The sequence below is a fragment of the Macaca mulatta genome, chromosome 2 (assembly GCF_049350105.2).
Source record: "Macaca mulatta isolate MMU2019108-1 chromosome 2, T2T-MMU8v2.0, whole genome shotgun sequence".
NCBI classification, from domain to species: Eukaryota; Metazoa; Chordata; class Mammalia; order Primates; family Cercopithecidae; genus Macaca; species Macaca mulatta.
In genome coordinates this window covers 154,969,482-154,982,239 of record NC_133407.1, presented here as the reverse complement: position 1 = coordinate 154,982,239, position 12,758 = coordinate 154,969,482, and the positions used below count along the sequence as shown (strand labels likewise).

General features: G+C 54.0%; 2 protein-coding genes across 32 annotated transcripts in view; one reads left to right on the top strand and one right to left on the bottom strand.

Moving 5' to 3' along the window:
* CFAP92 (cilia and flagella associated protein 92 (putative)) overlaps positions 1-3,441 on the bottom strand; it is an 82,621-nt gene extending 79,180 nt beyond the window's left edge. For 13 of the 30 annotated variants that reach the window (XM_077993579.1, XM_077993590.1, XM_028844511.2 and 10 more), the window contains exon 1: positions 1,793-2,429. The gene's annotated coding sequence lies outside the window, so the exon portion shown is untranslated. Of the gene's footprint in view, positions 1-1,603; positions 2,430-3,184 lie in introns of those variants that run through there. The other 17 variants (XM_028844508.2, XM_077993583.1, XM_077993591.1 and 14 more) reach the window with 10 other exon arrangements.
* The window catches only part of EFCC1 (EF-hand and coiled-coil domain containing 1), a 43,708-nt gene continuing 33,570 nt past the window's right edge, over positions 2,621-12,758 (top strand). For both annotated transcript variants that reach the window (XM_077993648.1, XM_077993646.1), the window contains exons 1-3: positions 2,621-3,458; position 3,558; positions 4,959-5,241. In XM_077993648.1, the coding sequence (XP_077849774.1) occupies positions 2,763-3,458; position 3,558; positions 4,959-5,241 (980 nt within the window). In that variant the 5' untranslated portion in view covers positions 2,621-2,762. The remainder of the gene's footprint in view (positions 3,459-3,557; positions 3,559-4,958; positions 5,242-12,758) is intronic.

The following is a 12,758-nucleotide window of genomic DNA, read 5'->3' as shown; positions in this document are numbered from 1 at the left end:
ATGTCAAGTTGAATGAGCTACAATTTGCACACTGTGAAATTCAGATGTACACAGTCATGCAACCACTATACCATGAAGACAGAGTATTTCAATCACTCCAAAAAGTTCTTTCATGCCCAAATACATAGAAAAGTTTGGAAATAAATACATCAGAAATACACAGTGGTCCCCTCTTGGTGGCAGAATAGTGGATGATTTTTGCTTTTTAGCATATTCCTGGACCTTTAAAAGACACTTTAAACAATATACTATTTGAAATGGCTCAAACAATACTGAACTGACTTCAGAAAATCATTTCTTTGCCACAGCCCTGACTCTACCCTACACAGACACATGCCCATCCCCCCAGCTCATACAAAAGAGTGCAAGGAGACCTCTGAGTTTGCTCACTTTGAACCTAAACAAAAACCTTGTGGATGCAACCAGAATTATTTCAGAGGTGCCTGGTAACACCACGGGGCAGACAGACAGGCCTGACAGAAAACCATTATCAACCCTTACTTCCCTGAGCTGTAGGGGAGCAGAGGCCGGCAAAGGCTCCCAGCAAGACATTTAAAAGCTTTCTTTTCAATATTGACTGGCCCAGGAAAGCTACTGTTCAAAGGATTCCTTTACCAGCTGCAGGGATGTGGGGGGCGGGGAGGGTGTTGCACTCTTGCCTGGGCTACCAGCCCTCAGCACTGACATGAAATAAAATCAGGTTCTTTTTTTTGTTGTTGTTGTTTTGAGACGGAGTCTCGCTTTGTCACCCAGGCTGGAGTGCAATGACACGATCTCAGTTAACTGCAACCTCCGCCTCCCGGGTTCAAATGATTCTCCTGCCTCAGCCTCCCAAGTAGCTGGGATTACAGGCGCCTGCCACCATGCCCAGCTAATTTTTTGTATTTTTAGTAGAGAAGGGGTTTCACTATGTTGGCCAGGCTGGTCTTGAACACTTGACCTCAGGCAGTCCACCCGCTTCGGCCTCCCAAAGTGCTGGGATTACAGGCGTGAGCCACCGCACGCGGCCAAGAAAAAGAAACACATGAGAACATCTTATCAAAAGGTAAATACTGCAGTGTTTCCCATCTGCAGAGAAAACCACTGAATCCACTTATGAATCCCTCCCTCTTCTTCTGTGTACTCACATACACGTCTCAGCAGAAAATAGTATTGTTTTTTATGTTTTTGTTCTTGTTATGCAAGCATCAGTGTTGTGCATAATCAGCTTGTGCCTTGCTGTGTCTGCTCATCCTCGTTTGCTGAGTCCTAGCTGATCTGATGGACACCGTGTGTTCTCCAGTTTCTCACTCTAATAAACAATGATGCAGTGAACATCCTGTGCACAGTGGCTTTCTAAGGTAGAAGCCAAGAAGTGTATGTGATGTAAAAACTTTGTCAAATTGCCATTACTTTTATAATTAAAAACAAACCTAAAACAGTATGTCCAAAATGCTTGGGGAGAAGCCTTTAATTCCTTCCCAGCAGAGATGTACTCTGGGCAAAGCCTTCAAGAACAAGTACGAATTTGCCAAATGGACAAAGTGCTGATTCTGGGATACTGTGGCAGAGGAGACAGAATGCTATCGCTTTTCAAACGGCAAGATTTTACATTTAAACTCACAGAGTTATCCACAAGGCAAGATTCTGTCTCTGTTATAGCTAGGAACAGCTGAAGAGTCTGCCTCTTGCTCCAACGTGGCTGGATACCGTGGCTGGATAACCGTTCCCGGTGCAGGTAACAGGTGAACAATATCACAATATCACTGCATGCCTCTCGTGAAAAAGAAAGCGAACACAGTCCAGTACTCACCAGAGAAGCAGGTTTTTCTTCATCTTCCAGAAATGTGTTCTAAAACATCAGCCAATCATCAACCTGTTAACCTAACCCCAGCTCAGAGATGGAACTCGGATCCCATTGCCAAGTCAGCACCCTCAGGCACAAAGGTGGCAGGGGCGGGAGACACCACTTTCCCGAGAATCCTATCCCCACCCCCAACAGGGATCTGGACAGAGCAGTTAGCACAGATCAGCTTCTGACCAGCGGGGTGCCCCTAACCTAGACCCCTTGCCTCTCCAAGCCTGTTTCCCTCTCTTTCCCAGTTACTACTTGGGGCTTTTTGCAACGTCTATGGTGGCACAAGAAGTGCTCGGAAACCTGGTAGCTGAATTTAAGCGGAGGGGAGACTTTTCCGCACCCACAGCTACAGGGCGGCGAGAGCAGGCTTGCCAGGCAACCCTCGAAAGGCCTTCCGGGAAGAGGGGGAAGAGTGACGCTTGGGTGTGGGGGCACATACCCAGCAACCGGACGAGGCCGCCACCCCCAAGGCCCTCCTGGGCTTCGGATCCCGCGCCAACCCCTCGCCCAGGTCTCGGGGCGAACTCTCCGCTCCAGGCGGGCGGGGCGAAGGGAGGAGGGAGTTGAGAGTGGACGGCCGGGAGGGGGAGGAAAAGCGCAGACGCCAGGAACGCCCCGGGAGTGAGGAGAGGAGAGCGCGGGAGTCACGCGGAGAAGCCAAACTCGGACGCCGACCGGGCACTGGTGGCGCTGCAGGGGTCCCGGGGGGCTCCTGGACCTCCTACCCCAGACCCCTCCAAAGCAACTGGGGTAAACCAGACGCCCTGTGAGGCCAGCGCAGCTGCTGGACACGGTCGCCGGCGCCGCTCCAACCAGATCGCGACCGCTAAGCCCCTCCTTTCAAGAAACTCTAGGGCCGCCCCTGGAAGTGGCGGGGCGAAGGGACCGGAGGAGGGACCGGAGGAGCGAGGCGCGCGGCGCAGCGATGGAGCCGGACAGCGCGGGCGCGGAGGCCGGCATGGAGAGCGCGGGAGGTGACCCGTACCGGCGACCTGCGCGGCGCACGCAGTGGCTGCTGAGCGCCCTGGCGCACCACTATGGGCTGGACCGCGGCGTGGAGAACGAGATCGTGGTGCTGGCCACCGGCCTGGACCAGTACCTGCAGGAGGTCTTCCACCACCTGGACTGCCGCGGCGCCGGCCGCCTGCCCCGCGCCGACTTCCGCGCCCTCTGCGCTGTGCTGGGGCTGCGGGCGGAGGGGGCCACCGCGGCCGGGGAGGCAGCCGGAGACGCGAACTCCAGAGCTGTGACCACCGGGGACGCGGCCGCTGAGTTGGCCACGGACGGGGACTCAGATACCGACGAAGAGGCGCGCCTGGCGCTGCGCGCCGAGCCGCCGGAGCTCACCTTCCGCCAGTTCCACGCGCGCCTCTGCGGCTACTTCGGCACCCGTGCGGGGCCCCGGCTGCCCCGCGGCGCTCTCAGCGAGCACATCGAGACGCAGATCCGCCTGCGCCGTCCGCGCCGCCGCCGCCGCCCGCCCTGCGCGCCTGGCCCTGACAGCGGTCCTGACTGCGAGCGCGTTGCGCGGCTGGAGGAGGAGAATAGCAGCTTGCGCGAGTTGGTGGAGGACCTGCGCGCTGCGCTGCAGAGCAGTGATGCACGCTGCCTAGCACTGCAGGTGCGCGCTGGCCGCGGAGGGAGGGTGGTAACGCCTGGGAGAGGGCTCGAACTAAAAGCTGGCTGGCTGCGGAGCCCGACGGGACAGAGGCAGAGGAAGGGTAGACAGAGGGCAGCCCTACACCATCCCACCCCGCCTCAGCCCACTTGCATCCTGTCCCTGTTCCTCCCCATTCCACTCCAGTCCCCAACCCTATTCTTACCATCTGTTCCACTCCTGAAAACCCCAGTCACATTCAGACAACCATACCCCACTTTTCTGCTCCACCCCCGCATCATCGCGTCTTGCCCCTTCTAACCCAGGAATTGCACTTGTCTGGGTAGTCTCACACATTCCCTTTCAACAAGCATCTTTCTCTCTCCTTCCTGCCAGGCTTCTGGGAGGTTTAGGAGACAGAAGTGTGAAGAAGGCCCTGAGCTCACCTTTAAGGATCTCCCTGCCTCCTGGAGTAGACTGACAGCTCCTTCTGTCAATCAGCAACGACTTACGGGGCTCCCTGCGGGAGAAACAGACAAGTGAGAAATAGACAGGGTGGCTCACACTATGGATCAGGCACTCATGGGCCACCAAATGCCTGTGGGAACCAGACCCGCTCTGGGCTATTGAGAAGAAACCATGGGGTGAGATGAGGACCCAGCCTTAGCATCTGCGAGCCGTCGACAAACACTTAAGCACTGTGCCAGCTGTGCGCCAAGGGCAGTACTGGGCCGCAGGGGTCAGAGGAGGAAAGGAACAGCCCCTACCCCAGGCGACAACAGGCCAGGAAGAAAATGACGTTATATGACCCCGCTTTAGCTCAGGACACTGCAGAGTGCAGGAAAGTGGCAAGGTGTGGTTTTCAGTGTTGGTGTGCATGGAAGCCAGGGTGGAGGCGGGAAAGTACTCCTCTGATGTGGAATCCCAAGTAATGTACGGGGAGCCATGGGATGCGCCTGAAAGGTCTTCCGGCATCGCTCATGCTCGGGTATTTATTGAGCACCTACTATGTGCCAGGTTTGTTTTAGGCTCTGGGAACACACCAGTAAAGACAGACAGAAACCGCCCTCAAGGAGCCTCTAGTGAGCAGGCACGGGGAGGGCTGCAAGTGCCACTGGGGGGAGTCTAGGAGATGAGGAACTGCCACCCGGCAGGCTGAACGCCGCCAACACAGGAGTAGACCGAGACGAGGTGCGAGGTTGAAGAATCATTGGTACCACAGAGGGAACAGAATACTGGCGTCGTGTTTCAGTTTCCTTCATCAGTAAAAAAAAACGCTGGAGGGTTGCGGGGGCGGGCGAGGAGGAATCATTAGAGCTCCCGCCTCCCTAGGGATGTGGCGAGGGTTAAAGGAGCTCGGATGCACGGGACCTAAGGGCCTGGCACCTGGAAGCAGGCGGCGCCATAAACGTGCTCACGCGCTTCTGGGTGCGGAGGAATGGGGACCGCCGTCGTGGCGGGCGTTCGTCTGGTGCATGTGGCTGGGGCACTTACCCCCTGCCCCTGCTGCCCTGTCCCCGCAAGTCGGGCTCTGGAAGAGCCAGGCGAGCACCCACGAGATGGAGCACGGCGGACCGGAGGCTGCGGTGCGGGAACTGCGGCAGGCACAAGGCGCGCTGGCTGCGGCGGAGGCCCGCGCTGGGCGGCTGCGCCGTGGCCAGGCCGAGGTGCGGCGGCGCGCGGAGGAGGCCCGGCAGGTGGTGCTGCGCAGCCTGCACCGCGTGCGAGAGCTGGAGGCGCTGGCGCGACAGGTGCCCGGCTTGCAGCGCTGGGTGCGGCGGCTGGAAGCGGAGCTGCAACGCTACAGGTGAGCAGGGGCGCGGGCCCTGGGCCCAAGTGCCCCAATTCGGCTCCCATTTTCCCAGACTTCGGGTGTGCAAACCCCCTCCCACACGCTCTCGTGTTCCCCAGTTTCTCCATGCATTTATTCACGTGTTCTTTCATTCCTTTGTCAGTTCTCCATTTCTTAAGTCATAAGTCTATTCCATTGCTTGCTCTGCATCCATCTGCCCACCCATCCATTCATCCATCCATCTGTCCATCCACTCACCCACCCCACTCACCCATCCATCCATCCATCCATTCATTTGTCCATCCACTCACCCACCCCACCCACCTATCCATCCACTCACTCGTCCATCCACTCACCCATTCATCCATCCACCCATCCACTCACCGACCCACCATCTATCCACCTACCCATCATCCATCTATTCATCCATCCATCCACTCACCCACCCACCCATCCCCCCACCCATCCATCATCCATCCATCCCCCCACCCACCCACGCATCCATCATCCATCCTTCCCCCCACCCACCCACCCAGCCAGCCGTCCATCCATCCTCCTGTTCACCCACAAACACCCTCTATTTGTTTATCATAGATTGCAGTTGAATGTGCTTATTCTTATTTGTTCCTGGATTCGATCATAATGATAATAGCTTACAGTTACTAAGCACTTGCTGTGTGCCAGGCCTTGAGCTAAGTACTTTATGTGGCTTAACTCATTTAAGCCTCACAGCTGCCCTGTGAGGTGGGTACTGCTGTGTTTCCACTCTGTAGATGAGGAAACAGGTGTATAATGACTGCCTGTGCTAGCTCCACCAGGGCAGGAAGCTGGACTTGGGACCCAGATTCAAATCTTGGCAGGACTTTTGGCAGATGTGTGAGTGTGGGCAAGTCACCACCCCTCAAAGACCCTGCTTCCTCTTGGGTAGAATACAGATTGGGGTCCCTGCCTGCGGGAGTGGCTGTGAAGAGGCCATGGGCTCCTGCCTGGCACATGGTAGATGCTTGGTAGACAGACCCTCTCTCCCTTTCAAATCACAAGGCACCCCTGCCTGCCGGCTGGCCTGACTACACATTTGCTGAGCATTTTCTCTGTGCCAGGGGCCATCCCAGGCATCAGGGATGTGACCATGTGACTAGGACAGACTGAATTCCCTGCCCTGAGCAGCCACCTGTGAGCAGATAAGACCTTCACAGGAACAGATGTGTGGCAGCAGGCAGGATGTGGAGGACACTCATCAGCCTGCCCCCAAAGAAGTGACACTTGAGGGTAGGATGTTACTGGGCCAGATGGAAAGAGGAGAAGAGAGAACATTCTAGAAAATGGGAACAGTACGGGCAAAGCCCTAGGGCAGAAGGGGCCTTAGCACCATTCAAAAACTAAAAGGAAGCCCGAGTGGCTGGAGGGGTAGAGCTGGAGGTAGGCCCATTTAGGGCCTGGAAGGTGGCAGCAAGGACTTCAGTTTTTCCCTTAAGAGAAAGAACATGAAACCATGGGAAAGTTTTAAGCAAGGAGGTGACAGAAGCAGATTTACATTTCAATAAAAAGTTACCCTGGCTACAGTGTGACAAAGAGATGGGCAGACAGGGAGAGCAGAAGATAGTGCGGAGCCCAGTGAGGGGCTCCTGCCATCCTGGTCCTGAGAGGAAGGTGGTCTGGCCCAGGCTGGGGGTGGGGCAGGCAGAAGGGATGGCCTTGAACCTACTGGACATCTGAGGAGCTCACAACTGGGAGATGGGAAGGCATGGGGCTAGAAGGAGGCCTCCAAAGAGGCAGACTCTGGGCCAGCCTCCTGCAGCGTGCAGTGTTTGGAGAGCCACTTCCTGTTTGCATAGCTGATGGCTAAAGAGCAGGGCTGGTTGGCTTGAGGCCCACATCCAGCCTTGGAACTTTATCCAAGAGGAGAAATAAAGGGGCTCTTCTTTGTTTATTTCTGAAGTCACAACTAGTCCTCTATAGCAGAATGCTACAAGTGACTACAAACATTGGCATAGCCCTTTACAACAGAAAAAGTGGATTCATAGCCAATGCACCATTTAGTCCCCATAAGATTGTTCAAGGTAGGCATTTTATCCCCAGTTTACACATTGTGAGAAATGAGGCACTGAGAAGTTAAGTAACATACCCAAGGCCACACAGCCACAAAGCAGAAAAGTCAGAGCACTTTTCCCCCACTGCCTGTGTGCTTTGATTCACAGTTACACGATGGCTGCTGTGCCTCCAGACCTTCTATCTGCTGATTGGGCATAAGAAGAAACCTGGAAGGGCTGGTCCTGTTAGTCAGTCTCAAACAAAACTGGGGTTCTATTTTTTGTTCGTTTGTTTTTTGAGACAGAGTCTTGCTCTGTCACCCAGGCTTTTTCGCAATGGCGCAATCTTGGCTCACTGCAATCTCTGCCTCCCAGGTTCAAAAGATTCTCCTGCCTCAGCCTCCCCATAGGTGGGATTACAGACGTATGCAACCACGCCTGGGTAATTTTTGTATTTTTAGTAGAGACGGGGTTTCACCATGTTGGCCAGGCTGGTCTCAAACTCCTGACCTCAGGTGATCTACCCGCCTCGGCCTCCCAAAGTGCTGGGATTATAGGCATGAGCCACTGTGCCCAGCCAAAAGTGGATTCTGTTAGTAAGGAAGAAGGAGGAGCAGCTATTGCAGAGGCTTTGAAGGAAACACCTAGTGATGAGGAGATTGAGGACCAGAGAGCGAGTAACACTATGTGAAGGGCACACAGTGATTAGGCAGATGACTGTGTCACTCATTTCTCTGCCCCTCTAGAAATATGCTTTCAACCCTACCTTGCCCAGGAGGTTGACCACCTCTGCCCATTTTCTATGGTCAGAGTTTGCTGGTTTATGGACTGACCTGCCCCGAAGCTCTCACTCTGAGAAGAAGGGAAAGGAGAGGAGACAGAATAGCCATGGGCATTTATTGAGCATCAGCTGCGTACGAGGCACTTTTTCATGTGAGCTCATGGGGCCTCTGAACTAGTCTAAAAGAAAAGTGTTATTGTCAGCATTTCACAGACGAGAAAACCAAGACCAGGGAGGAAGCAGCTGTCCAGTGTGGCGCAGCAACTTAGTGGCAAGGGCAGGACTCACAGCCCAGCCTGATGGCCCCAGGCCACAAGCTCGAGTTGGGTTTGGTAATATGCACAAGTCCCCCTGGATTCTCCTACCCCGGAAACATCGGCCAGACATTTTACTGGCTGGGGAGGGTACAATTCACCTCTACTTTTGCTTTTCTCTTTCTCCTTCTTTCTTTTCCTTTCCTTTCCCTTCCTTTCCCTTCCCTTCCCTTCCCTTCCCTTCCCTTCCCTTCCCTTCCCTTCCCTTCCCTTCCCTTCCCTTCCCTTCCCTTCCCTCCCCTCCCCTCCCCTCCCCTCCCCTTCCTTCCCCTTCCCTCCCCTTCCCTCCCCTCCACTCCCCTCCCCTCCCTTCCCCTCCCTTCCCTTCCTTTCTTTTTTGAGATGGAGTCTCGCCTGTCACCCAGGCTGGAGTGCAGTGGCACAATCTCAGCTCATTGCAACCTCCGCCTCCCAGGTTCAAGCCATTCTTTTGCCTCTGGCTAATTTTTGTATTTTTAATAGAAACGGGGTTTCACCATGTTGACCAGGCTGGTCTTGAACTGCTGACCTTGTGATTCGCCCACCTCGGCCCCCCAAAGTGCTGGGATTACAGGCGTGAGCCAGCGCACCCAGCCTGCTTTTGCTTTTCAAGTGCCAGAAACTCAGATGTCCCTGACTATTGCGCTGAATCAACCCCCTCCTCTGCAGCTGGCCTAGGGGGCTGCAGTCTAGAGGAATTACAGGGAGGAAAGGGCCCCATGCCCCAAACAGCAGAGCCCCATCACACCCTCTTAAGTGACATCACTCTGGAATGTCTCCAGGTGCTCTGCAGATGTGTCTTTGGGGGGGAAAACAGAGCAATGACTGAACTCCCCCTGAGAATGACAGCTTGAAGCCATTTGGTTAGAATAAATGACCCAACTCACACTTTTCCAGCATCTCCCAGTGTTCAAAGCACTTTCACAGAGACCGACTCACTCCGATCTTCTCATCTTCCCTCTGAGGTTGGTATTATGTCATATGTTTCAAATGAGGATATAGACCCTTGGAGTTGGGAGTGGGTTTACTAAAGTCACATACCTGAACTCAGCTGAATTCAGACTGTGTTGAGTTTCCTAACTTTGAGTCAAACTCTGCCACTTTCCTAAAATGGGATCTCGATGACTCTATTGTTCATGTTAGGGCTTCTATTGAGTTCTTTTTCAGACCTGTACTTTTTTTTTCATCCTTATCAGTCCTTGTGTTGTGGGTTCTGTCTAATCCTTTATCTCTGTAGCATTCAACCATATTAATTTTACAGTCTCTTTTGGATTGCTGTAATTTCTGAGCTTCCTGAGATGTTTTACACCTGCTGTCTTTGTCATGATGAGACATTCTTGGCAGGCACTGTCATTTTGGGCTGTGAGCCCATCTTTGGCAGGGCCATGATCCTTGAGAGTCACACATAGAACCGGTTGTAGAGTTCCCTTCAGAGCAGTTCTCCATTTGCCTCCACTAGGCCCTGATTCTAGACCAGTTTTTAATTGTGATTCTTAGCTTGGAGTTGCCTAGCTACACAGGTAGTGAGAGATTGAGTCCCATACCTGGGAACAAAACCCCAAGGCCAATAGGTGGAATATTTTTCATCTTTGTTTATGGATAAGACAGCCCTTGCTGGCCCCTGGCCTCATGCAGGGAGTCTCCTTCTGTAACCCACTACGCAAGGTCTCCTGTCCCTAATCCCTCCATGGGCATTTCAGCTCCATCTCCTGCTTTCCACACAAGCTGGAGATCTCCTCTTCTTGATTTTGACTTTGGCTCTATACCCTTTTAAATAGTTCTATTTTATGCAGCATTTCAGCATATTCGTAGATGGAAGAGGGGCTTCCCATAGCACCTCAATCCACCATCTTGACCAGCAGCCTAAGAGGATGGACAGTAAATATGTAAGCAATTGGAGATATTTATTTAATTCATTCAACAGTATTTTCTAAGCAACTTCTGTGGACCAATCCCCATGCCAGAATCCTTGGGGACACAGAAATGGCAGTAGACATGTTAGGGCACAGGTGTGCCATGTGCTGAGGGGCCACGAAGGAGCTGCTGCTGCTGCTTTCAGAGTTGTAGGAGTTGCAGGTGAAATAGAAGCCCCCCAGGTGTCAAAAGGCATCTTCAGGCCTCCTAGAGCTGGGGAAGACTCAGGCACTCCCTGGCCCAGCCCCTGCCTGCTGAGGCATGCAGCCCTCCCAAGAGGCTTGTGGTCTCCTCACAGCCACATCAGCCTCTGATCCTGCTTCCCCACAGCTGGTCTCTGTTCAAACACGACCTCGTCTGAGGTGAGAAACTCAGCTCCTTATCCTTCAAATCCCACAAAATAGTCCATCCCCACACAAATTTTTATGCATAGTAGACATTACTGATTATTGGAGGGGGGGATTCTGTTGCAGTAATGCAAACAGCTTCATATGGAAAATCTGACATCACCATTCATAAAATGTCATTCAATCCCTGCCCAACCAAGGTGTTTCAGTGGCACTCTCCACCAAAACCACTTTCCACCTTTCTTCTCTCCTCTGTTTTCTCTTTCTTTTCTTCCTTTCTGTCATCCAGGTCTCCTGGGTGAGTGCCAGAAAGCCTAATGCAAACTGACCTAGGTGAAAAAGAAGTTAGTTCTTAGAACTGAAAAGTGTAGGCATGTCCAGCTTCAGACATGGCTGAATTCAGGTACTCACGTAGTATTACCAGGATATGCTGAAGCTCTGCTTTACTTTCTGGCAAGTTCTCTCCCCCAGTAGCCCTTGGGGTGCCAGGCTAACATCCCCAAAGCTCAGTCCGGTAGAAAGGCCATCTGTTATCTGAACCATCCCACTGAAGTCCTGGATATGGGCCTCATTCAGCCAACTTGGAAACATGTTCATCCTGAATTTATCACAGGGGCCAGGACAATTTGTTGCTCTGACTGGCCAAACCTTAGTCACATACCCACCACTGGAGTGAGAGCAAGGCCCATTGGACTCTGGAAATGAGATCCTCCCAGGAGAAACAAGGGACACTGTATCCCAGACACATTCAAGGAACACACCCCCTTGCCCCTCTCTGGAGCTTGCAGACCAATCCTTTTCTTGTCTGCGTAGAATAGCCCACCTGTGGCAGCTCAAGACTCTGAACTCTAAAGGTCCTGGGAGGAAACCTGGTTAGACACGGGAGCAGGCTTGTCTGGAGGTCAGCTTTTCCTGACTGCTGGGTGCTTTAGGGGTGGTTTCAGGGGGACTCTATGCCCTCACCAACCTGTGCCCATCCAGGTGATTTTAGGGCTCACTGGGGAGGGTGGACAGAAGAAGATTGTTATCCCCAGGTTCTGTCCATAGCTGGGAGCCCTCCAGAGGGAGCATAAGGGCTTGGCACTTCTGTGGCCTAGCACCCAGTCCAGCCTTGTCACATAGTAAGATGTGTGTGGACACACGAATGGGCCAGCGGGCATGGGAGTGGATGCTGTCCTCAAAAGTGGAAGAAAGGGCATAACGTCTGGGACTTCAGCACAAGGAGACCCCTAAGTGGTCCAGTGGCCTTGTCTTGCCTTGAGGGGTCCCCCTTGAGTCCTCAGTAGATGGTATCTGGTGGATTTGTGACATCTTGTCCTTTTGAAACCGCCCATGTCTCAGCCAGTTGCCTGGTCTGGCCCCTGACCCTGCTCTGAAGGCCCTGATAGGGCCTTCAGGACACCTGGGCAGGGCAGGCAGCCTAGGGCCAGCACCACCGGGCAGTGGCTGGCTCTCAAAAAGACAGAAAAGGCAGAGAGCCAGCTCAGCTCAGCTGGAACAAGGAGAGGCCTGGCGGCCTGGCCTCTGGCTTTGTTGTCGGGGGAGGATGAAAAGGCTGGGATGGAAGAAAGGGGGTGGGAGAGGGAGGAGGGGGGTCAATTGGCTGGTCACCATGGAGGGGACACAAAGGTGAGGCCATCTGAGGGCTGCCTCCTTTCTTCTGCCCCATTGCGGCTGCCTGGCCTGACCTGGGTGGGCCAAAGTCAGCGGGTCCGGGGCGGGAGGGAGGTGGATGGGTGGGGGCGAGCAGAGGGGGCATGGGGCACCATCTGGAGCTGGGAGGCCTCGGATTCCGTCGTCCTTGGAGGTGGGTGTGTGGGTGGCCTTGGTGAGAAAAGAGGCCTTTCCTCCTCCAGGAACAATACTCAGGCTCACAAAGAGGCAGACCCACTCGGGTACCCACTGCATGCCCCAGGCCCTCAGGATGCACAGGGGGCTCAGTGGGTGGGGGCCCAGGCTCAGAAGGCCCAGACCAATCTGGCTTTGATTCCCGGCTCCTCCACATGTGTGGTAGGAGCTAGAGCTGTTCCCTTCACTTCTGTGAGTCTCAGTTTCCTCGGCCGTAAAGTGGGTATAGGATTCTGTCTTGGCATAAACGTCGAGTGTGGCGGGGGAGGCAGCATGGTGGTAGAGCTCTGGGAGTGTGGCCTGCGGCAAGCCGTTCTCA